The following is a 25,525-nucleotide window of genomic DNA, read 5'->3' as shown; positions in this document are numbered from 1 at the left end:
CACATTCTCATCAAACACTTCCTCATTAGTTCACAGAAAAACACTTTAGATGTTAAACTTTAATAGTTTAACAAAAACCAGCAGGTTCTTGAAAACAAATGTGCTTGAAATCTAACATACTATATTTCCTGTCATCAGCTCTAATCAGGTCTCCTGGATTCTTCTTAATTCTCCAGGTTTCTAAAACACCCTAAAAAATGAAGAAGTGCAATTTTTAACATTTAATCTAAAGTGAAAATCTTCTCACACTGCTCTTCCTCTTTTGAAGACTTCTTGCATGTTACTGTCTATAATGTCAGATAATGAGACTGAACAAAATGGTCTCCTAATGTTAATATTTACTTGTCAAATCATCTTGTTGCTCTTATTATGGATCTTGGAAACTGATGCATTATTGGAAATACTATGTTTAGTCCTGAATTCTGAGTTGAAGCAACTAATTGATGTGACCAAATAAAGCAATGAGCAGATCATCAGTCAGTGAGAGGAAGTGGTGAGTCTCAGGAAGTAGAAGCTGCATCTGTGTTCAGGAGGCAGTCAGACAGTTCTGAGGGTGAGAGCAACAGACGCACAATGGCTCAGCTCGCATGGATTCAAGGGTTTTTATTAATGATCCTGCAGCTCACAGGTAGGAAGACAGAAAACATTTCTATAGAGTTAGAACATTATAGATCTGTTTTATTCACTGTGTTCAGATTTAATATTTATGGTTCTGTTTTATCTTCTAACAGTCACTGCAGATGAAACATCAGTTTTAACGAGAGCTGGAGATGAAGTCACATTGTCATGTTCAACAGTGATCAAAGGTCAGAAGTGTAACGGTACTACATGGACCTTCTCTGGTTCAGGAAACAGAGCAGCAGTAGAGCTGTTTACTCTGGGTCAGATTAATCAGAATAACAACTCTACAGCAGACAGACTGAAACTAGCAGCAAAATGTTCTCTGGTTATAAAGAAGGTCAGAGAGGAAGATGTTGGACGTTATGACTGTCAACAATGGAAACGAGGAGACAAAGAAACTCCATCTCATCAGTCTGCTGTAGTTCTGTCTGTTCTTCACAGTGAGTATCAATATTAGTTAAATAAATACTAACATATCATCATGTCAGACCATTTAGTTTCAGCAATAAAGGAAAACTGTTACAGTGATGGAGGTAATTTATCTAATTCTGTGTTGTTTTACTATTTCTGTCTTCATCAGTGACTAAACAGAAGGAGAATCAGAACGTGACATTAAGCTGCTCTGTGGTGACCTCTGACCCCTGTAGATACAAAGTGAAGTGGGTTTATCAAGATTTGGACGACAACCAAACTCCAGCAGAGACTGGCTGCTCTGCTACTTCCCCTTTTTTATCAGGGAATAAGTTATCTCAGTGTAAAGTGACTCATAGTTCTACTAATGAAGAGTTTACCTTCAGTTTTCAGTCCTCAGGTGAGAAACAGGTTAGAATATGATGAACTGTAGAAGATTACTGACATCACATGAAACTGATTAGTGTCATGATTTGGACAATGATATAGTTACTAATAACACCAAATGTGACTGTTTAAAATTTTGGAAACTTTAATAAACACAAACATGAAAATTTTCTGACTGCGACTTTCTTCTCATTTATAGAAAATACAGGAGGAGAAGGTAAATCAACTAAAACACCTGGAAACAACAAGTCAACGACAACTAAACGGAATCCTGTCAATGTTCCACCAACCGTACAAGGTAGTGATTTTATTAATTTCTTAAATATATTTATGTGTTCTGTTGTATGTTGAACATTTTTATCTTCCAGTTTTTGCATTTCAATGTCACTTCCTCAAAATCAGTTTCTCAGTTTCTTCAGAGACTAAACTCAAAATGCTCGTTAAAACCAATCTATGCAAAATGAGGATAACATTGAACAAGGTCTGCTAGTAATTCACTTATAATTCAAACCTTAGAACTTGTATGGATCCATAGTTTCATACATCATCGTTTTCATTGTATCTAGACTTACTGATTTAAAATGAACCTAAACTACTTTTTTATCTTCTACTGCACTAATAACTTTATTATTCATCTAATGTTGAAACATTTTCTGTGTGAACAAACTAAACCTGCATTTCATTATAAAGCTAAAACCTGCTGCTGTTGTTGCTTTTTCAAAGGCTGACAAGCACACAGAGTAGAATCCATAATCATACAGAATCAATCCCACAATCCAGAAGGGTAGTGAAAATGAGGAAAAAGTCAAAATCCAGAAAATGTCATGATCCGTTTTTCCATGGTGGCTCTGAACAGGAACACAAACCTGGAGGCAGGTACGCAGTTTAAAGGTTTTACTGAATGAGTGTAGAAATAGAGGCTGTGGAAACTGGGGGCTCTGGTCGCTGACTGTGGAAGAGAAAGCAAACTGGACTCATGCTCCACTAGATGATCTTACAGCTGGTCACATCCTGCTGGAGAAAAGCAAGAATGCACCACTAAACCGCCACACAGATCTGTGCACCTGACAGAAAATTACTAAGTCATATGAGAAAGGTCTGGAATGCAGAGAGAAGTAGAGACTAACAGAGGGGAGAAAACTGACAGCTTCAGTAGGAGACAGGTGATGGATAAACCAGGGGTAACTCATCAGGCTGCATCAGGAAGATACCTGAGATGAAAAAAAAATAAAAGCCAACCAAACTACAAGAAAAGAGGTGAAAGTATCTCCTCCTGTATGGTTGGCATCAGACAGTCCAGGAGCATCAGTGTGGTGCTGATGAAAGTCCTCAGTATCCAACAGTCTCCTCCAGACTATACCTCTTCCAGTCCATGATGTCCACACCCAAGGTGACAAACAGCCAACAGTCGCTGGATGGAGTAGACAAGGCTTCCATCCAATAATTTAGGATAAGGATGTTGAGGAGAAGGAGGAACCAGAGAACTGCTAGAGGATAGTTTTGGATGACTTGGATTAAAAGTGGGATGAACTTTAATAGAACTGAGGACATTCAGTCTAAATGTCACAGGATTGATGACTTAGCAAATGGGGAAAGGATCCACAAAGTGAGGAGTGAGATTCGAGCAGAGGGGCTGGTCTGGGGTGGGCAGCCACACCTGCTGTCTGACCCAATACCTGAAAATCCTAAAGAAAATCCTGCTTATGTACTGTAAATCTTCTTCCAGGTCACCCAACCACTACTAGAAGAACAACATCTGGGAAGGAAGCTTTATCAAATAAAGGTGAGGAGTTTACAGAATCTTCTTATGAGTTTTATATGATTATTATTTAAAACTAAATGACTTTTTTTTTTAAAACGTCCTAAGGTTTTAGCAGCTGTGATTTTGCCTCATCTGTCAACTTTTTTTCTATCTATAGTTTCATACATCATTGTTGTTCTGCCAAAAGACTGATTGAAATTAACCTGAACTACTTTTTTTTACTTACACTGCACCAATAACTGTATTATTTAACTAATGTTGAAACGCTTACATTGATGTTGAGTTTTCATAAACTGTTGCTTTTTTGTATGTGAACAAGATAAACCTGCATTTCATTGTAAACAATACCTAGCTGCTGCTATTGCTTTATAATAGGGTAGTTGTACAATTTAAATACGGCTATGCACTATTTTAATGACTGCAGCAGTGGTAAAAATTTATTAAATATTCATATCAGCTTGCCTGCATCATGGCAACCAAACCGCCTCCATATTAATTGGGTTTTTGGTGCAGTTTCTAGTCTCAGGAGCACAAATATGTTTTGAAAGGAGTTGCTGGAATGGAATCCCTGAATATTAGTTGTGGTTTCTTGAAAATCTATAGGCCCGTTTACACTACACCTAAAAACCAAGCCATGCCGAGACCGGTCCGAGCTTGGTCCAGTTAACTGAGATAAAAGCAGCCGTTTACACACAAGAGTTATCTCGGTTATGGTTCCTTGGTTGCTCCTCGCCTCCTAGTGGCGATCTGCGGTACTACCGCTCTCTGGGATTGAAGGCGGGACGGAGCAAATCAAATTGGCGGCACCCGTAACATTCAGGATGTTATGGTTAGACAGAGTCGGCTTTTGGGACGTGGATAAGACAAATGAACGTCTAATAAGGATTTACAGACGCAGGAAACAACAACAGACGCCGAGGTTCATAAGCAGAGTCATCACTGGAAACCGTGTGGCACGGTAAGGAAGCTAGTATTATTATGAATGTCTGAAATTTGTCTGAATGGAGTGTGAATCGGGACGTGCAGCCAGACACGCCGGGAAACCCGCTGACAGTCAGCTGACTGTAAGGGCATGACGCGGTCTGCTCATGCGCTCCTCGTTCTCAGGGAACCGGGATAAAAAAAACCAGTCCGAGACCTACTGATGAACTGGTCTGCAGTTAGTGCGGTCCGGTTATCGTTAGCGCGGTCTGGTTCAGTCTGCTGACCATTTACACACAAGAGTTATCTCGGTTACCGAGCTCGGACTGGTCTCGGCTCGGTTAAAAAAGTGTAGTGTAAACAGGCCTTATGTTTAAATCCAGATTTCTTGGGTGGGCAGGTGGCCCAGAGGCCCAAGTAGCACTGTTCTCCTAGACTCTAGAGGGCAGCATTGTGCTCCTGCTCCAAGCATACTACACCCCACTACACGGAACAGTAGAAAACAGTTATTTCCAAAACTTTAAAGTTTTGATAAAAGGGGCACTTGTACCACAAAAAAGCCCCCCACCAAAAAAACAAAAAACAAACATCTGATTTGTTTTTGAATCTGATTTAAACACTCGTTTATCTGTGCTACAAAGTGATGCTGTATGAATACGAGAGTAATGACTCGCTCTGCAAGATAGAACTGAAAAACAGACTTGTTGCACTTTGAAGTTTGACCAAATAATTATTAAAAATAAACCAGATAACTAAGATTATGTACAAATTGTGTGCCAAAATTCTGCTCTGCTAAATAAAATCTTAATTTATCAGTAATTTATTGTAATCTTAGGGGGGAAAGGTGATTATATTTATCAATAAAGTAATATCATATATTGTTAATGATGATTTTTCTCAGGACACTCAACCACTACAGGGAAAGCAACAACTGCTCAAAGTACTAATTCTTCAATGAATGAAGGTGAGGAGTTTTCTAGCATCTTCTTAAACATTGCTAAATGGGCCGACACGTTTTTTATTTGACAAAATTGTAGTTTGTAGGACATCTAAAAGAAGCTTAACTGCCTTTATTTTCTACAAACCACATTCAAATTAGGAAAGGACTCCATTTCAGCTCCAATTATTGCAGTAGCTGTGGTTTCAGTCATTATCTTGATTGTTGCCATGGTGATCATCAGATGGAGAGCTAAGGGTGAGAGCGCTGACTGATAAAACTAAAAACACATATTTCTTGTCTTTCTGGATTATGTGTTTGAAACAAACCAGACTCTTGTTTTTGTTTTGTTTTTTTCAGGAAAGAAACCACAGGCTGATGAAAATGCTGTGAGTTCAGTTTACGTGAATTTGATCTTGTGTGTCTGTGCCATAGTTTCTGTTCAGATGTTGTTATTTTCTCAACAACTGAAGTAAAATCTCAAGACAACACAGCCTGATCCCTGATCTAATCAGGACTCAGTGTGATTATTAACCACGCTCTGGATAATTGTTCTTGTAAATGAAACTCCAGACGGGAAACTTTAACGTCTGATGGAATAAAAATCATGATTTGTTACAAGAGAGCTAGTAGCTGTTTAAAAGTTTTGGTTCAACAAGACAAACAGAACACTTCACAAATTGGAAGAATAATATTTTTTTAACATTTTAGGAGAATAAGTTAAACATTTTGTAATTAAATAAAAGACAGTGGGCTTTTTTATAACTTAAGTCTTTCTTCTGTCCAGGTTGATCTGGAAGACCATGTTTCCTACGCCACCATCAGTCATGGAAACAACACAAATAGCAAAGCTCTGGTAAGACACTAAATATATTAATGTCATGTAAAAAAGAAACAGAGATGGAAAATAATCAAGACATTTTGCTCATTGAACTGCTATTATTGCAGTATTTGATTAATCTAAGTGAAAACATCACAATGTTGACGTGTTTATTAGAGTGCAAAAATCAATTTATGAAACCTTTTCCAGGAAACAGCTTTCTTACCATTGTTTATCCATCTACTTCCTCACTGTACCTGGATAAACCTGGAGTTTTGTTCAACATGCCTAATGGGTTGAATCTTCTCTGTGTTATCTGTCATTCGTCCTTGTTTTAATTCCTCCACAGTTCGTATTTTCTTTCAGACAGTAGATAATCATTGTAGTCTGGGTGAGCGCAAGTTAAATAATCTTGCGCAGCTCTTTCCATATGTTGCTACTATGCAACTTAGGAGTGTTTGGCGGTATGGTGCAGCCTTAGTTTATGGAAGACAGGCATAACTAATGAAATCAGCACCAAATGGTGGCTGTCAATTCAAAGCCGTATTTCGTGAATGTTCTCCCCAAGAAAAAAGACAACCTCAAAACCCATCTCAGCCTGCACAGCCTGATGGATCAGGGTCACTTTGACAGCTTGTCCTGACATTGTCTGGTGAATAAAACGCTCAGCTGATCTCAGCGCCTTCACTGTGTCCTCAGAAGGAATCATCAGATCCTTTGTGTTTTAGGGTGAGCAAATGATAGCTCCAGGATAAATGATGCATCAGTCACTAAACACCCACGGCAAACTTCACAGGACAGCTTTTTAAGAAAATAGCGAACAACGAACCCAGAGATTTACACCAGTGCATTGTCCCCAAGACCACCAAAGCAGGTTGGTCGTGTGCAGCTATGGTCACAAACTACAGAAGTAATGTTGGCAAAAGGGGGATGGAAGATCTTCAAGTTCTTCTGCTCCTGGAGAAGAGAACATGGTGATAGACATGTTTAAGGGAAGACAGGAAGAAGATCCAGATGTCAGAGCTCTGTGGATGCCAAGTGTACTTTGCTTGCTATGTCCCTTTAACTTAGGAAAGGAATGAGTTATTTTAAACGTGCTTTAAAAAAAATTACCTCTAAAAGTACAGATTTAAGATTTTCAAGTTTTGATATAATTTCTTCCCGATTCTGAAATGAACTCCCGGGTCACTGTAGCTGACTTTCAGAGCTCAGCTGCAGTGACCTTCTACTCATGAAAACACAAACAGAAAACAATGAGCTCAATGGTGCCCTCTTTAGAGAAGATGTGGTACTGCATGCCACACTTTGTTTATATTAATGCATTTTCAAATGTGTGTAGTAGTTTTATTTAGAGGACTTTTCATACACAGCAAAGGCATGAGATGAGGTAAAAAAAGAAGATAATAAAAGCCAAACAAGACAAAATCCACAAAAAAGGAGAAATAGTGAGCGGAACGGGCTCAGATCTCATCTACTGTAGATCTAAGATCTGAGAGGATCTAGATCAGTGTTTAGTATTTAAATTTTAAATATTGTTGCAATAAAATAATAAAAAAAATCAAAGTTTTGAATAGGGCTGCATGTAGGAGCAGTTGGTAGCACTGTTGCCTTGCAGCAAGAATGTCGTGAGTTTAAATCTAAGCATGGGGTTGTTAGAAATGCGGTGTATGAGTAGAATGTAGAAAAGGGATGAATGAATGGAACGTCGGTCCTGGGAGTGGCATGCACACCTAGACAGGCTGGGACACAAGGTCATCAGATAGCACCCAAGTGGTGACACATTATTTTACTGATGACATGTTAGGAAGCGTACAGTCCTTGCATGGGCGTGTACCTAGACTTCTTTATAGGCTTAAGAAATGATCAGTCGGGGCTCTTGCCACATTCATTGCCGTTGCATCATGTTCGATCAAGAGCCCGTCAGCGCTGATGTGTCTGTAAAACATTCCTCTGCCTTTTAGATTAAATATGGCAAAATATAGTTACGGTATAAAGAGTAATTTTATTACTACAGAAGTCTACAATGCAAACACCACTTTATCAGATAAAAGAACCAGGGGAGGCCGAGAACAGGTCAATACCTGAACAGGGTCTTTCTGCATGGAGTTGGGAGTCTCCTCATGCACTGACTGGTTTCCCCCAGGGTACTCCAGCTTCCTCCCACTGTCCAAAAACATGACTTTTAGGTCAGCTGGTTTGTCTAATTACTCTTAGGTATGAGTGTGTGTGCATCGTTGTTTGTACTCTGTGTCTCTATGTTGCCCTGTGATGGACTGGTGACCTGTCCAAGGTGTGCCCCCTCTCTCACCCAATGGCTGCTGGGAATGGGTGCTTTACATGAACATCAGAGCTCTGTTGGTCAGTGGAAAAGCTGAAAACAAAAAGATCTGGGAGGATTAGGAGGTCTGGGTATCTAAATCTGGACCATGGAGGTTCAGGCTAGCATGATGTGAACTTCTCTTTAATAAAGCTGTAACGTTGTGTCTCTGTTTCCAGGCTGGTGGTGATCATGCTGCAGTGACCTACAGCACTGTGAGAGCCTGTTCCTCTTCTGCTGCAGCCTCTGATGATCCCAACAGCGTCTACAGTGTTATAACCTCCATCCCCAACTGAAACAACAAACCAGGCCCTACTCCCACTGGTGATCGCAGGATTAATCTGGAAAAATATTTTATCACCCAATTAGCTAAAAGTTTATGTGTCAAGTGGGAGAGATGAAACATTGTAATATTGACAGCTTTTATCCTGATGCATCTCAATAACCCAGGTAGAAAAAAAAAGAAATTGGATAGGTCCTCTGGACGGGTTCTTCTTTTTGTCCCTTTTCAGGGAGACTTTAGGCCTTTTGCTTTTGTTTCTCATTTAAACTCGTTTTGTGGGTTGTGTAACAAAATAAAGTAAAATTATTATTAATAATTAGCTTAATTGTAGCTAAAGATCATCAGTTTTAGTTGCAGTGCTTGTAAAAAAAAAAAAAAAAAAATGAAAGAATAAAACAACCAGATATATTTTTGAATATATATATATATATATATATATATATATATATATATATATATATATATATATGTGTATGTATGTATGTATGTATGTATGTATGTATGTATGTATGTATATATATATATATATATATATATATATATATATATATATATATATATATATATATAGAAAACAGGTCAGAGAATGTTTTTTTATCATTTTATTTTTTATTATCTTTTATCATCTGTAAATAAATTTGAATGAATGAACTGAAAGCTAAAGTTTTTTTGGGGGAAAAAGGCAATCACTCGTTTTGTCTTTTGTTTATTTTCCCTTGTCACAGCCATGCAATCTAAATAAAGCCATGTGATCTATATATATATTTCAGGTAATGAGAGAGTTAAAAGGTTATAGCAAAGTCAGGTACTCTAAGAAAAGGAGCGGAAATTTGTTCAGGTTAAAGTTCTGTATGTATGTTTTTTATTATCTCATGTATAATATGATAATGTTTGCATTTGAGTGTCCATCCATCCATCCATCCTCTTCCTCTTATCCGGGGTCGGGTCGCGGGGGTAGCAGCTTCAGTAGGGAGGCCCAGACGTCCCTCTCCCCAGCCACTTGGGCCAGCTCCTCAGGAGGAATCCCAAGGCGTTCCCAGGCCAGCCGGGAGACATAGTCCCTCCAGCGTGTCCTGGCTCTTCCCCTGGGCCTCCTCCCGGTGGGACGTGCCCGGAACACCTCACCAGGGAGGCGTCCAGGAGGCATCCTGACCAGATGCCCGAGCCACCTCAACTGGCTCCTCTCGACGTGGAGGAGCAGCGGCTCTACTCTGAGTCCTCCCCGGATGACTGAGCTCCTCACCCTATCTCTAAGGGAGAGCCCAGACACACTACCGAGAAAACTCCTTTCAGCCGCTTGTATCCGGGATCTCGTTCTTTCGGTCACGACCCAAAGCTCGTGACCATAGATGAGGGTAGGAACGTAGATCGACCAGTAAATCGAGAGCTTGGCCTTTTGGCTCAGCTCTCTCTTCACCACAACGGATCGGTACAGGCATTTGAGTGTAAAAATTACAATTTTTTTACTAGAGGCTCTAATATATCAACTCATACTGTTGTTATTGTAGGTAATGATTGTGTATTACCATGTTTTATACAAACAAAACTTTAGTCTCTATTGATTGATATTTTAGTAGACAGAATATTGGTTCAATTAAAACTTTTTCTGTTTCCCTTTTCAGTTACATTTAATTTTGATTGTTTTAAGTATGTTATTAAAATGAGTCAGAAAGAAAGTTTCATCCTTTCTGCCACAGAGAGATGAGAAAAGTTCACTGAAACAATGTAACAAACAGCTGTACACCCATCCTCATTTTAAAGACTTGTTTTTATTTTATACTGCTAATAAAAAAATATTTGTATGAAGACATTTTATTGTTAGACTATATATTATAGATGTTGTTCATGTTTTTAAAGCTTTCAGACAAAGGGGTGGGTTGCGAGACTCACCGACCTATTTCTATTGGCTGATATTAAAACAGATTTCTGACTTTGAGGTCTGACCTACAGATTTAGATTTCTTTAAGATTGTAAAACTTATAAAATGTTCTTTTCTGTATTTTCAGGTTTTATTCCACAATAAATGAAGCAAACATTGATCGTAGTTAAACAATTGTGCTGCTGTTTTCTTCATAGAGTAAAATTTGATTTATTCAAGAATCCAGTTAAAGAAATATTTTATATTATATCTTAATTTCCCTTGAAATAAACTATGTTAGCTATAACATGATGTGACTTCAAAAACCAGTGTTGCATCCTTTGTTGGGAACTTTATACTTTAGTATTAAAGACATTGTTGTATCGATTTAATGATGCATCTGACGTTGCATATCTTTGTTATATTTCCATCAATTTATGAAATTTTTGTTGAGTGTTTTGCCAGATCCCTGATAAAAACGGCGATGGTGAAGATGAAGACGTCATGCACCACCGTCCAAGAAAAAAAAAAAAATAAGCACTTTTTTACTAGGCTAAAATCTTCTTTGCTTGCCTCCAAATTTTTGCGGCGGTTCAATGTTTTTAAATGCAGAAAAGTCTATTGCTTTATGCAAACTGAGTTGTATTATAAAACTGTTGCCTCTTTTGCACCTAATATTAAACTTGTCCCATGGGTTTTGTTCTTTTTCTTGGTGGTCATCTTCTGCTGTAGTTGATGTGTTTTGGCTCGCCCCTCTAACATCCTCCATGTTGGGATTTGACAACTCTGACCAAGAACCAATCTGATGGATCACTGCTGTTGCTTTCAGTGTTTGTTTGTTTCTTCTTTTAATTTTAGTAGTGGATGTGATTTAAAATTAAACTGAAAAAAAAAAAAAACATTTAAATCACAATCAAGTAAAGGTTCAGCTTTTATTAATTACTTAAAATGTAAAGTACAAAAAAAGCTGTCCTTAATTACAGTAATGCAAGTAAATGTTAACTAGAATGAACAGAACCATCAGATATGTAAACTTAAGTTTGTTGGGAGAAGTGATGGTTATAAAGTCTAACAGCTGCTGGTAGGAAAATAATAGAGTTCAAACTCCACTAAGCTAAGATAAGATAAGATAAGATAGACTTTATTGATCTCACAGTGGAGAAATTCACGTGTCACATCGGCTCAAAATTCAAAAGAAGGAGCCAAAAGGAGGAAAAGGTGCAAGAGGTATATACAGTGTGTCCACATATATACAGTGGATCGGGGAAAAAATAAAAATAAAAAGGGAAATAAACCAGAGATTTAAGATGACTTATATACATATGGATTTGATGTTGTACATTAAAGTGGTACCAGGTAAAGAACAACAGTGAGGTAGTGATATAACTATAACAGCTGAAGTGTCTTATTTAATTGCACAGGTTATTTAACAGGATTATTGCACACAGGTTATTGCACACTAAATTTGGTTTACATAAAAAAGTGTATTAAAATACTTAATACAGCACCCCATTTTCTTGTGCAGGTATTTATAAAGGTGAGTGTTAGTTGGGTAATCCCTTGCTCATATATGACTGGTGTCTGAGTACTTCTGTTGGATGTGTGTATTTTATTTTGCTGTGATTATTTTGATTAGAATAATCAAATAATAGAATAATAACGTATTTATGTATATTATTATTTTACCTTCTTTCTATAACAATAAAGAGATGTTAAATGGAAGCAATAGCTTTTTAATTTGTAATGCCGTTTAAATTATTGAACGTTGCTATTTTACTTTGAAGATCTCATCTTCTGGTGAACGGAAGTGATTACACCAGTGAGAAAACTTGATTACACTATGGTGATTGGACGATGTTGTTTCGGCTGAATCCTGACCAATCAGTGAACAGATGATGCCTATAAAGACGTGTCTCCGGTGAACTGTTGTCATTCTCCTCTCGAAGATAACATTGAAGTAATTAAACATGTCTGGACGTGGAAAGACCGGTGGCAAGGCTAGAGCCAAGGCCAAGACTCGCTCTTCCAGAGCCGGGCTGCAGTTCCCCGTGGGTCGTGTCCACAGGCTGCTGAGGAAAGGCAACTACGCTGAGCGCGTCGGTGCCGGAGCCCCGGTGTACCTGGCCGCCGTGCTGGAGTACCTGACGGCTGAGATCCTGGAGCTGGCTGGCAACGCTGCCCGCGACAACAAGAAGACCAGGATCATCCCCCGTCACCTGCAGCTGGCTGTGCGCAACGACGAGGAGCTCAACAAGCTGCTGGGAGGAGTCACCATCGCTCAGGGAGGCGTTCTGCCCAACATCCAGGCTGTGCTGCTGCCCAAGAAGACCGAGAAGCCCGCCAAGGCCAAGTAAACCTGCCTGGAATCCACTAACCCAAAGGCTCTTTTAAGAGCCACCCACATCAACCTCTAAGAGTACAACTCCAAATAATATACGGTTTATACAGTGTGTTGCAACTACATAATCAAATTATTCCTTAAAACGACTATTTATACTTGAAAGGGTAGTGGCTAAATTTTTAATTGGTGTAATACTCTGATAACAATTACACAGACTAATGTTGGCACTACACGCAAAGGGATATAAACTGCGTTACAATGTAGCGGCTGAACAGGACATGTTACAACGTCTCAGGGAGTATTTCACCAAAAACTGAATAAATAACGCTGACTTCTTTTTTTTTTTTTTTTTTTTTTTTTAAACCTACCTACCATGTAGGTTTAAGACCATATAACAACTTACTAGGCCATAACAGGTTATTGTTATTGCCCATCTGTACGCTATTGTTTCATAATATCTAAGTCCACTTCTCTCTAAATGAAGCCTGAAATCATTGCACAAAAGAAACCTTATTTCTAGTTCACAGACCAAAAATCATTTATTTTTTATAAACATTTGAACGCTATAAACACTAAAACGTCACCACGGTAACACTCAGTGACGATCTTTATTTCAAAGACTTCGTCCAATAAGCGGAAATGTGACAGCTCGTTGTTGGCAGCTTGAGGCGGAAGTGGGAAGCCAGTAGTGTCCATGTCTTCTCTTACGTCCGACAGATGTGTTTAAGTACAGACGCTCCCAGCGCCATCGTCATTATTCAGTTGAAACACAGCAGCATAACGATGAGTGGACGCGGCAAAGGAGGAAAAGGACTCGGGAAAGGAGGCGCCAAGCGGCACCGTAAAGTCCTCCGTGATAACATCCAGGGAATCACCAAGCCCGCTATCCGCCGCCTGGCTCGCCGCGGTGGAGTCAAGCGTATCTCGGGTCTGATCTACGAGGAGACCCGCGGTGTGCTGAAGGTCTTCCTGGAGAACGTGATCCGTGACGCCGTCACCTACACCGAGCACGCCAAGAGGAAGACGGTCACCGCCATGGATGTGGTGTACGCTCTCAAGAGGCAGGGCCGCACTCTCTACGGCTTCGGAGGCTAAACCTAACAAATGAACGCAACAACCCAAAGGCTCTTTTAAGAGCCACACACATTTCTATAAGACACGATTCTTCTACAAGTTTATATCCTAATGATTGTGTCCAATCCTTAATTGTGTTTGCACTTGCCTGTAGCGTGAATTCTAGAAATAAAACCGTCGAATGTTTACGCTTTTTAATGGGATGAACATACTAGTTTCCTTCAAGGGCTTAATTATCCTTATGATAGTGGACTCTAGTAACATGGCACAAAGTTAAGATCACTCTTACCTATCTGGATATTCTGTGGAGTTCTGAAAAGACTGTCAATGTATGTGAGTCAAAGTGTCAGTCTCTTCGTTTCTGCATCTCAACATTTTATTGCTTACATAAATGTGTGGTTTGTAAAATGTCTAAAATACATCTCTGTATTGATATAAATGTCTATTTTCCTCTATAACCTTTTCCTTTGGTCAATATTCACAGTGATCTTTACACTTATATTTTCTTTATTTTTCTCATCACTGATAATTATGTTTGCCACTGTCACACCTAAATCTCCCTACTGAGGAACATAACAGGAATTTTCCGATCTATATTAGTCAGTGACCTGACCTCATACCCAAACATGTAACATCAAACCCCACACTTTATAATTAAAGAACCTCATTACAAGTGAACTATACCAGCTGCCAGTATTAAATCAATTTATCACAGATAAGAAGAATGTGCATATCTCTTTCTCATTTCAAACTTTGTCATAAAAGCACAAATACTAGGAGCTGGTACATATGACAGAAACTACAGCGGCAGGGGCGGTTCTAGGCAGGGGTCAACAAAGGCCCATGCCCCTGTAGAAATGGCACTGGCCCCTGTACTAAAGACATAACATTAATTAAACTTCTCATAATTATTTGCAAAGAAACCATAACTGATTGGTCACTTTGACCAATTTTATTTTTTACCTATACAGTTTTACTCTAAGAAGGATTTAGAAATTAAGATGTTTCACGTTTAGCTTTAGCCGTATTGAGCTTAGGGGTCAAAGTTTTCAACTGCTAGATCAGGTGTTTGAAAACTGCACTTCCAAAACCACAAGTGGCTCACTTAATATTATTACACAGTTAAATATTGCCATTTTATTGTTTCACTTTTTTGTTCTGTGCCCCTGTGAAAAAACACTGGCCCCACCTTGGCCCCCCTGGTAAACTTGGTCTAGAACCGCCACTGTACAGCGGGTCCTGGTGTATGCTGCTATTGACAGGCAGAGATGTAGGAAGGGGAGGGACAATAAACAGACAACAAACAAACAAATGTATGACCAAGGAATAAATATTAAAAAATTAATGAACACAATTTGACTTATCTTAAAGGTATAGTAGAAAATGAAGGAAAAGGAAAGCCCAAGTCACTTAATAATAACTGTACATACACAGGACAACTTCCAAATTGTTTCTTCTTCCTTCTGAGGCCTTCCTCTTCTTTTCATAAGCTTGTAAGACAGTTTGCTTCTTGCAACTCTCGGCCATTTTCAAAGTATACGGTAAGAGCAGTGGAGCTATGATGAACGGCGTAAATCAAAGCTCACTGGATACATAAACACTAGAGGTGTGCAGCCAGCAAGACACTAACAAGGAACATACACGCACATTGGATCAGTTACAATGAGAGCTGTCTAATTTTCATTTAGAAGAACAAATAGCTTAAAAAGTCAAAGCCTCCCACTCATTTTCTGACATCCTCCCATAAGGTTTTCCATTGGTAGGACACCAGGATTACCCCCACAAATCTGTGTGTAAAACACCACCAAGTGAAAGCTGCCCTGGTTGTTGTAATACAACTGCTCATCTAATGCAGCAGGGGAATAAAACATTCATTTTGAGAGTATGTATAATAACTACATACGCTGTGAATAAATGCAGCGGCAGAAACATCTGTGGATGTGAGTCGAATAGAAACCACAAACATTAACGTTCCCCCATTACTGTGTGGAGTCCGGACCGACCACCACGTTTTACTGCATCATGCAAACGCCAATCACGTGAAGTGGCAAAGACAGATACAATTTAATGGAGATGGCGATCGATAGTGATAGAGATTTGATGGGTTGAGTAGTTGTCTTGCAATCAGATGGTTATGGGTTCGATTCCAGCTTCCCCTTGTCACATGTCGATGTGCCCCTGGGCAAGACACCTAACCCCGAGCTATGTATTGGTAAATGAATGTGTGTGCGTTAGTGAGTGCGATTTTGGGAATGTGGCTCCAGTGTACAGTGCTTTGAGTGGTCAGTATGACTGGAAAAGTGCTCTATATATATATATATATATATATATATATATATATATATATATATATATATATATATATATATGTATATATATATATATGTGTGTGTGTGTGTGCTCAGTCTACCATTTAGCATGACAAAAACAAGGTAATTTAATGTTAGTTCTAAAGCATCGTTATTAATATTGCATGCTCGGGTAAAAAAAAAAAAAGATGAAACGTTCAAGTTAAACAGTCTTTTTGCAGAGCGAGCTACTATGCAATATGGATGATAGTACTGCAGTATTTCAAAGTAGCTGATAGTATAAATGATTTTTGATCAAATATTACACATGAATTGCTTCCTTTAATCCCCAATCAGGGCTGCACACAATAAGAGATAAAATCAATCTAAAATTTACAAAAATTATATCCTCACGCTCATGGTTAAGGACGTTATGCTTCTCATGAGCTGAGCCAATCAGAGGTCGGGGACAGCACAGTCTGATTTACATGCAGCCTCTATAAGACCAGTCTCCCTCCCCCTGCTGGCTCATTCGTTGCCGTTTCCAGGAACAAGTCATCAGGATGCCTGAACCCGCCAAGTCTGCGCCCAAGAAGGGCTCCAAGAAAGCCGTGACCAAGACGGCCGGCAAAGGGGGCAAGAAGAAGAGAAAGACCAGGAAGGAGAGCTACGCCATCTACGTGTACAAGGTGCTGAAGCAGGTGCACCCCGACACGGGCATCTCCTCCAAGGCCATGAGCATCATGAACTCGTTCGTCAACGACATCTTCGAGCGCATCGCGTCCGAGGCTTCCCGCCTGGCTCACTACAACAAGCGCTCCACCATCACCTCCAGGGAGATCCAGACCGCTGTGCGCCTCCTGCTGCCCGGCGAGCTGGCCAAGCACGCCGTGTCTGAGGGAACCAAGGCCGTCACCAAGTACACTAGCTCCAAGTAAACAAGCTGTTTGCTATCAACACAACAAAGGCCCTTTTAAGGGCCACACACATGCAACTTTGAGTAAAACTCCTGGAATTCCGTGGTCCACTATGTGTTTATTATATTTATTTTTTATTCTTTCGAACTGTGCAGCTACGTTTAAAATGATCTTTTCTTGAATCCAGGCTTTTCTGGAAGTACCAAATTCATATTGTTTCACCCAAATTTAGACCTAATAATTGTTCACTAAGAAATTAGCAGATGTGATCACCTGATCAAATGAGCATGAGGAAATACAGTAGTTAAACCAGACTGAAATGTTTTTCTCTAAGTGGGATGGTTGTGTTTTACTTTAGAAAACAGTTCCTGAGTAGCTCATGCTGTCATACTCACTGTTGCCTGTTTCAGAAAACTGGCTTTTTGAATAATCAGGGTTGTTTCTGGGGTAAATGGGATGAATCTACTCTGGTTTTTCTGTTTCAGAGAATTGAGCCTTTACCCTGAGTCCATTTATGACAAACAGCTCGGTAGCAGGGTATTTTCATGGAGCAGAGTTGTTTTGGCTAACTGAGTTTTCTTCTGAACAACTTTGTGCTGCATTTAGTTTTTATGCCAACCAGTGGCTTTTCATTATGAAGAAGATACATTCTCTGAAGTGAACGTCCTTGAACAGGAAAAAAAATAATCAGGACCCCCCATCACCTATAAGATGATTTAGAGCCACAAACACAGCAGAGCTGTCAGTCATTATTTCTTATAGTTTAAAGGTGTTCCATAATCAGATATCTGCAAGATTAAGAACTATAACTATAAAATAACTACAGAGATTGAAAACAGTAATTTATTCTGTATCATATTTTCAGACTGCTACTTCAGCTCTAATTATTACTAAATGATTACTATAAAGTGATATTGGCACACATTAAACACCGTCAAGAATTTTTTAGAAGGATAGGTGAAGCCAAATTCTGGCGAAATATTAACATATCACCTTTTTCAATATTTTGCACTATCCCATCATTAATTGCAAATGTTGAATTTAGACAATTATTGCTTTAGTTGATTAAAGTTACACATAACTTAAAGTTGAACAATACCTGATTAAATGATATTTTCTACTTCTTGGTTTTCTTGCATTTTGCTGTTAAAAGAGAGAAGTGTGAGAACACAGCTTTAATTATCCATCAAATAAAACTCATATCACTCATGCATTGACTTTTTCAGCAATTCTCTACAACTAACTCGCTTTTTCTGCTCCAACAGCATTGTTTCTTTTTGGTTAAGGTAGAGATGTTGCACTCTTTTGTCACTTTGAACATCTTCTCTGCTAACTTCTAATAAATGTTTGTGTCACTGACCTGTTCATCCTCTGATCTGTTCTTCAAATTTAAAGGAAGTGTCAAAAATCAGAATAATCTTTAGTGCAGATGATTTGCCAACATGAGCTAAATGAAGCTGCCAAAACCTTTCAAAAATACATCATCTAATTAACTTTCAAATTCTCCATAAGTAAAAACATTTTTGGTCCCAATCCACATTTGTTTATTCCTGAAATAGTTGATGTTTAACTTCTATTGAAAATCTAATTCCTAATAGATGCTATACTATGTAGGGTTAGGGTAAGAGAATAAAATGCAAATCATGTCCCTGAGTTGTTCAACAACTGAAATAGGAAACTGTTTAAATCAAATTGCGAAACATTTTCATTCCACTTTTGGTTTCATGAAAATAGTATTCAGTGAAATCAAGAAAGAACTAGATCTATATTCAGAAAAATAAAAATTACCACCTTTTGCTTAAGTACACAACATAACTAGAATGTGTTGTAATTGTCCTGTTATTTGAGTGAAATACTTGATGTGAAAAGATTTTTCCTTTCCATCGGATTCATGCGAGAGAAAAGTCCCGACAGGCTGAATCATGGACAGCTTCCGTGTGTTTACTCCCGTGAACATTTTCCCCATTTACAACTAAAATCATCACACGAGCACAACCATTTTATTTGTATCATATCCGCAATCTTGTTTATTAACGACAGGATGGATTTTATATTCTTTACACATTGATTTTAGATGTTTTATTGGACGAAATGTGGGGAAAAGTCGTCACTCGATGGACAAAAGCACAGCGTTTCTGACACCTTTGAGCGCTCCTGTAACAAAAAGGGAAAGTCCTGGAAAGTAAATTTGATCTCATTGTGGAGGGAGGACAGTCTCCTTTCCGTTACAGTAACATTTGTGGTAAAAATCCTAAATCTGAGGAAGATTTAAAGCCTAAAAGGCGGCGAAGAAAACACAGATGCGGGCAGATTTGAGGCGGCAGCAGAGCGGCGGGCTGAGTTGTTTCTTCACGGTTCTCATGTGTGTTATAAGTCCCGCCTCCTGCTCTGAGCCGCACACGTTCAGAGGAACATTAAGAGAGAAACATGGCAGAAGAAGCTCCAGCAGCGGCGCCGGCCAAAGCCCCGGCCAAAGCCCCGAAGAAGAAGGCGGCGTCCAAGGCCAAGAAGGATGGACCCAGCCTGTCCAAGCTGATCGTGGCGGCCGTGGCCGAGTCCAAGGAGCGCAAGGGCATGTCTCTGGCGGCGCTGAAGAAGGTGCTGGCCGGCAAAGGCGTGGATGTGACGAAGGCCAACAAGCGCATCAACACCGCCGTCACCAAGCTGGCGACGGCAGGAACCCTGAGCCAGACCAAAGGCACCGGGGCGTCGGGCTCGTTCAAGCTGGCGAAGGAGAGCAAGGCGGCCAAACCAGCCAAGAAGGTGGTGAAGAAGAAGGCTCCGGCTAAGGCCAAGAAGCCCGCCGCCGCTGCCGCCAAGAAGGCCAGCACCCCCAAGAAAAGTGCGGCTAAGAAACCGGCCGCCAAGAAGTCCCCGAAGAAGGCTGCGGCCAAGAAGTCCCCCAAGAAGGTGGTGAAGAAGAGCCCTAAGAAGGCGGCTGCGGCCAAGAAGCCAAAGGCTGCTGCTAAGAAGCCTGCAGCCAAGAAAGCTGCAGCAAAGAAGCCCGCAGCTAAGAAGGCCAAGAAGTAAAGCTGCTGCCAGCAGCACTCAGTGCACCAAAGGCTCTTTTCAGAGCCACCACTTCCACCATTAAGACCTGATTCCTGCTCAGCAGCTCATGAATTAACTGTTTAAATGCATAGATATTAATAGTTAATCTGGGTTAAAATATCTTCTCCCCGACAGCCTTAGATGTGCAGCTAGATAAGATTAAACTGCTTACATTGATTTAGACTATTTAATGGAATAATATACGCCTTTTCAATACAATGTTGTTCTCAGTAATCTGACACAAAGCGACATAGAGTTCATAGCTGAGCACATGTCAAAGATGCACTAAATTTACGTTTTTAGTTTAGTTTCTTAGTCAATGTTTTTTTTACCACGTCATAGTGTAGATATAAACCACTGAAATAAACACTTTGTACATATTTATATTTATGGATTTAAACTGAAAACCCACAGACTGAATATTTCCAACTCAAGTTAAACTAATTAACTAAACGTACTTTATAATTATAGAGGTTAATTTCTTCAGTATGGATTCTATTCCTGATGGATTCTTTTATTTCATAAAGGGCATTTTTGTATTTCTCAAGGATCCATTAAATTAAATACACTCATTTTTGAAACCCGTTAACGCTATTTATTTCCCCCCTTCATTGCATTTGTTTCGCGCTTTATTTTGAAAGTTTAAACCCAACCAATAGCTGAGTGAGAATGGGTTCACCGCGTGTTCGATCTGAGCCAATCAGAAGCGATCCCACCCGCCGGTCTCTTTATAAAGCCGCTGTTCCTCTTACAGTCTCATGTGTTCAGTTAGAACCGCGGAGAAAGCCCCTGAGCTGCAATGGCCAGAACCAAGCAGACCGCTCGTAAATCCACCGGAGGAAAAGCTCCCAGGAAGCAGCTGGCTACCAAGGCTGCCCGTAAGAGCGCCCCGGCTACCGGCGGAGTGAAGAAGCCTCACCGCTACAGGCCCGGTACGGTTGCTCTGAGAGAGATCCGCCGCTACCAGAAGTCTACGGAGCTGCTGATCCGCAAGCTGCCCTTCCAGCGTCTGGTGAGGGAGATCGCTCAGGACTTCAAGACGGACCTGCGCTTCCAGAGCTCTGCCGTGATGGCTCTGCAGGAGGCCAGCGAGGCCTACCTGGTGGGTCTGTTCGAGGACACCAACCTGTGCGCCATCCACGCCAAGAGGGTGACCATCATGCCCAAAGACATCCAGCTGGCCCGCCGCATCCGCGGAGAGAGGGCTTAAGATTACCCCAGTACAAACACCCCAACGGCTCTTTTAAGAGCCACACACATTTATCTAAAGAGCACATGATTCTTTTAAAAAGGAAAAAAAGTAGTATGAGATTCATTACAGGCATGTGTCAGACACAGCTGCAGAAAGAAATTTAAAGAGATTTGCTTCTGACTGAACAGTGGCTTTGTGGCCATTCCTACAGTGACATAAATTTCTATGACAAATACTGTTTTAGAAACCAGCCAGCATTTGATTTATTCTTAGTGTTGTAAGAAATGTTTCCTGACAGGGTTTTCTGAAAATGTTGTCTCCCCCAATGGCTGGCCTGGCAGAAACAATACTTATTACAATCATGCAGAAACTGGACACAATATCGATCTGTATTTTGTTAAAAAAATAAAATAATTTAAGGCACCACCAGAGGGTGCAAATGTGGCAGCTTATGAATGTCTAAAAGATAAGATGAGCTTTATTGATCTCACATTGGAGAAATTCACATGTCGCATCAGCTCAGTAATCAGAAGAAGGTGCTAAAGTAGAACATGGTGCATCTGGTATATACAGTGAATCAAAAAGTAGATAAGAAAATAAAATACAAAATAGAAACAAGGCAGAGGATGTCTTATGTACATTCACTGTGACTTGCATACCTGTGTATTGACATATATTCTGGGTTAATAGCAGCAGAAGTCACTTATTTCAGGATTATTGCACAGAATGCAAATAGAATGGCACATTAGTTATTGCACGTTGGTTCTTACAGATGCTGTTATAGTTACGGTTGTGGTTACAGTTATTGTTACAGTTATTTTGCATCATTGTATAATTTGATGGCAGCAGGGATGAATGACCTGCGGTAGCGCTCCTTTCTACAGACAGGATGTCTAGTCTGGCACTAAAGGAGCTGCTCAGCTCCTCTACAGTCTGGTGCAGGGGGTGGAAGGTGTTGTCCATGATGGATGTGAACTTGGACAACACCCTCCTCTCAGCCACTTCCTCCACAGAGTCCAGAGAGCAGCCCAGGACTGAAGTGGCCTTCCTCACCAGCTTATTCAGCCTCTTTCTGTCCCTCTTTGCGCTACCAGGGGCCCAGCAGACGACAGCGTAGAGGAGGGCTGAGGCCACCACAGAGTTATAGAAGGTCTTAAGCAGGGGCCTGCTCACTCCAAAGGACTTCAGCCTCCTCAGGAGGTGGAGCCGGCTCTGGTCCTTCTTATACAGAGCGTCTGTGTATAAGAAGGGCCAGAGCAGATAATTGTATATAGTCCCCAAATATAAAGAAAACAAACAAAAACAATAGTGTAGTTTTGTGTCCATTCAAATAACTCAAAAGTCAATTGTAAATAAGTGTACACTAAACATTAAAGAGTGGAAAACCACATCCCAGAATGTCTCATTTCCCCACACACTGCAACTATAGTAGATCCTGCATAGTTTTGTTTCATCATTACGATCTACAGGTGAGCTGATTTCCTCCACAACAGTCGGTTTTCTTCTCTTTGATAGTCTTGTTGTGTCACACTGCGCTAGGATTACCTGGAATTCTGTCAGGGCTCAGGCCGGTGTTCTGTCAGGTCAGCATACCCCGTCAGACCAGTTTACCCATAGTCAACACGCATGCGCTACCTTTAGCAGAAATTAGACAAAGTTTACTAGATTACTTTATTTATGCGTGATATGATAAACAAACAGTTGTAGTTACTTGACACCCTGACGTAGCAGCTACCCTGTCAGACTGTCATACAACGGTTAAGCTAATGCTGATCTGAAAAGTGATGCCTCTGTGCAACCAAAGTTTATTGTCATATGGTTTAAAATAAATACCCAAATGCCAATGGAACTTATCTGGTTTATTAGAGATAACTCACAGTACAAAACCAACTCTACTGTATAACTATATAAAATTAATTTAGCTGACACTTTTTACAATTAAATATCTTAGAAAAGTGGGGGGCACATTCATTGCGTGTCCACCTTGGACAGAAGTGACACTGTATCTGCAAGGTAGAAAGAAAAAGAAAGTAAAATGAGTTAGAAGTGTACTGAATAGAAACTATTAAATTCTACAGCACAATTTTTACCATATAAGTGGCTTTCTGATTCCCATCATTGTTCAGCATGTTGCAGGAGACGCAGTAGTCTTCTTACCTGACTCCGCCAGATAGATTTGCTTCGCATATCCATCTGGAAACCTTCCGTTGAAGTAATTTTGGGAAGGGGCGAAAATACTGGTTAGCTGATTGGCCTATGTTGGTGATAGACGGGCCAAATAAACCAATCAAATTCGTTGTCGCTCGTAACAGAGCGACGACGAAAACACAACCACAAGCCAAGCTACTCTTGCTGCTGCAGGTAAATGCTCGTTAACCTAACTGAAAGACTCTGGGCCTCCATTTGCCCAGAGTCTTTTAAGGACCATAGTTTGAGTACTATAATAAAAACAAACATTGTTAATCCTTATACATGTTAATAATAATAATACCTTATACATGTGAAAAAAAAAACCAACTCCATTTCTGAAGAAAAATGAGGACACATGCAGACAAGACCAGGAACATGCATCCAACATGCAAATAATTGAACAACCGGCCAGAACCCAGAGCCTCTCTTCCATACATTAGGAAGAAGGGCGAGTACTTTGTGGTCATGTGCACTTTGGACCTCAGTGAAAACAAAGTGGCATCTAAATACTGATCCCAGTCATCCTGCCTTTCTAGGGCCCTAAGAGTTTTCTTAGGGCCCTAGAAAGAACAGTTTCACGTTTCCTTACAGTTGAATTGTTACAGCCTCTGTTCAATACTATTGAAAAGATATATGTGTGTGTGTGTGTGTGTGTGTGTGTATCCTTTCACAAATATACATATACATATATATATATATATATATATATATATATATATATATATATTAGGGCTGGGCAACGATTAAAATATTTAATCGCGATTAATTGCCCTGATTAATCGCGATTAATCATGATTAATCGCATTGTATTTACAAACTCCAAGAATTAATTCAAAAGTAGTGTAAAGAGCACTTTTATTTTAATGTTCTGCTGCCATATGAACAAAAGTGTTGTAACATTTGTAGCACTTATCAGTAACACATATTTAGTGTAAAGCTCAACTTAAACATGTAAAACAAAAAATAGCAATAATAATAAATTAAAGCTTATTGCCACTGACAGGGAATTCTCTTTATGGGGAAAAAATCTACCAAAAACAGGCAATTTCTGAGGTAACAGCAGGGAGCAGCATTACCATTTTATGTTCAATACCAAAGTTTAACTTGGCAGTGGTTACAACTATACACATTGCACCCGACCCCTTTGGCCCCTCCGACAGGTGGTGAGCCCATCGGAAGGGGGACCCATGTCGCCTCTTCGGGCTGAGCCCGGCCGGGCTCCATGGGCAAAAGCCCGGCCACCAGACGCTCGCCAACGTGCCCCACCTCCAGGCCTGGCTCCAGAGTGGGGCCCCGGTGACCCGCGTCCGGGCGAGGGAACACGAGGTCCAATAATTGTATTCATCATAAGGGGCATTTTGGGCTGCACTTTGTCCCCAGGGGAAGACCCAGGACATGCTGGAGGGACTATGTCTCCCGGCTGGCCTGGGAACGCCTTGGGATTCCTCCTGAGGAGCTGGCCCAAGTGGCTGGGGAGAGGGACGTCTGGGCCTCCCTACTGAAGCTGCTGCCCCCGCGACCCGACCCCGGATAAGCGGAAGACAACGGACGGACGGACGGATGGTTACAACTAACTTGTTTCTGTCATATTCAATGCTGGAAGAACTTTAAACTGAAATGCTTAGCTTGTTGCTAAGAATTTGGCAACATACCCATTTCTGTATGTCTGAAGTCATACCAGGCCAAAAAAATCGGGAACACGTGGAAGTCCGATGTAGGTACCAGATTGACTCGGGCTGCCAGATTGACTCGGGGGCCTGCGCCTTTTGATGACGTCATAATATGGCAACTCCGCTCGTCACTATATGGCAACGCCACTCGTCACGATATGGCAACTCCACTCAAACAAACTACATTGCGCCCGCGGTCTCTATTTGTCACAAATCTATGTTATTTAGCCAATAAACGGTAATCGTTTGGCACTGTCCGTTAATTGACCAAATACCTATAATACATTAAAACATTAATTTTTTTTACAGATTACAGGAAATGGGTATATATTTTTTTCAGTTCAAACTTTATTCTCATGTAAACACAAACATTTAAACAAAAGAGCTGGCAAAAAATCCCACAGTGTCCTGGTGTTTGCTCCTCTGGACAGGCAGATCCATGGATGACATCCTGGAGATTTAGGAAGGAGAGGAACAATAAACAT

The 25,525-nt window shown here is 40.3% G+C and overlaps 3 protein-coding genes and 1 long non-coding RNA gene across 5 annotated transcripts; all 4 read left to right on the top strand.

The window, feature by feature from the left end:
- The first annotated feature begins 814 nt into the window (after positions 1-814).
- On the top strand, positions 815-3,204 carry LOC118558334. Of its 2 annotated transcripts, XR_004928313.1 has the most exons (4): positions 815-1,061; positions 1,202-1,432; positions 1,619-1,717; positions 3,146-3,204. It is a non-coding gene; the product is annotated as an uncharacterized LOC118558334 (long non-coding RNA). The 2 variants fall into 2 exon arrangements; XR_004928312.1 differs by having other exon boundaries at positions 1,056-1,432.
- Positions 3,205-12,264: 9,060 nt separating this feature from the next.
- On the top strand, positions 12,265-12,737 carry LOC118558332 (histone H2A-like). Its single transcript, XM_036128852.1, has one exon. It carries the CDS (start codon positions 12,285-12,287, stop codon positions 12,669-12,671), a length of 387 nt encoding a protein of 128 aa, XP_035984745.1. The 5' UTR covers positions 12,265-12,284; the 3' UTR covers positions 12,672-12,737.
- A 3,829-nt stretch (positions 12,738-16,566) lies between these two features.
- LOC105924276 (histone H2B 1/2) lies at positions 16,567-18,290 on the top strand. Its single transcript, XM_012860139.2, has one exon. The coding sequence runs from the start codon at positions 16,584-16,586 to the stop codon at positions 16,956-16,958; it is 375 nt and encodes a 124-aa protein (XP_012715593.2). The 5' UTR covers positions 16,567-16,583; the 3' UTR covers positions 16,959-18,290.
- A 1,043-nt stretch (positions 18,291-19,333) lies between these two features.
- Positions 19,334-20,165, top strand: LOC105922638 (histone H1-like). Its single transcript, XM_012858528.3, has one exon. It carries the CDS (start codon positions 19,365-19,367, stop codon positions 19,965-19,967), a length of 603 nt encoding a protein of 200 aa, XP_012713982.2. The 5' UTR covers positions 19,334-19,364; the 3' UTR covers positions 19,968-20,165.
- The last annotated feature ends 5,360 nt before the right edge of the window (positions 20,166-25,525 follow it).

Source organism: Fundulus heteroclitus, unplaced genomic scaffold (assembly GCF_011125445.2).
Source record: "Fundulus heteroclitus isolate FHET01 unplaced genomic scaffold, MU-UCD_Fhet_4.1 scaffold_123, whole genome shotgun sequence".
NCBI lineage: Eukaryota > Metazoa > Chordata > Actinopteri > Cyprinodontiformes > Fundulidae > Fundulus > Fundulus heteroclitus.
The sequence above is the reverse complement of the archived record's forward strand: the minus strand, read 5'-3'. Positions and strand labels throughout refer to the sequence as shown.

Coding starts and splice junctions, on each gene's coding strand:
- LOC118558332 (XM_036128852.1), top strand. CDS start 12,285: ATGTCTGGACGTGGAAAGACCGGTGGCAAGGCTAGAGCCAAGGCCAAG.
- LOC105924276 (XM_012860139.2), top strand. CDS start 16,584: ATGCCTGAACCCGCCAAGTCTGCGCCCAAGAAGGGCTCCAAGAAAGCC.
- LOC105922638 (XM_012858528.3), top strand. CDS start 19,365: ATGGCAGAAGAAGCTCCAGCAGCGGCGCCGGCCAAAGCCCCGGCCAAA.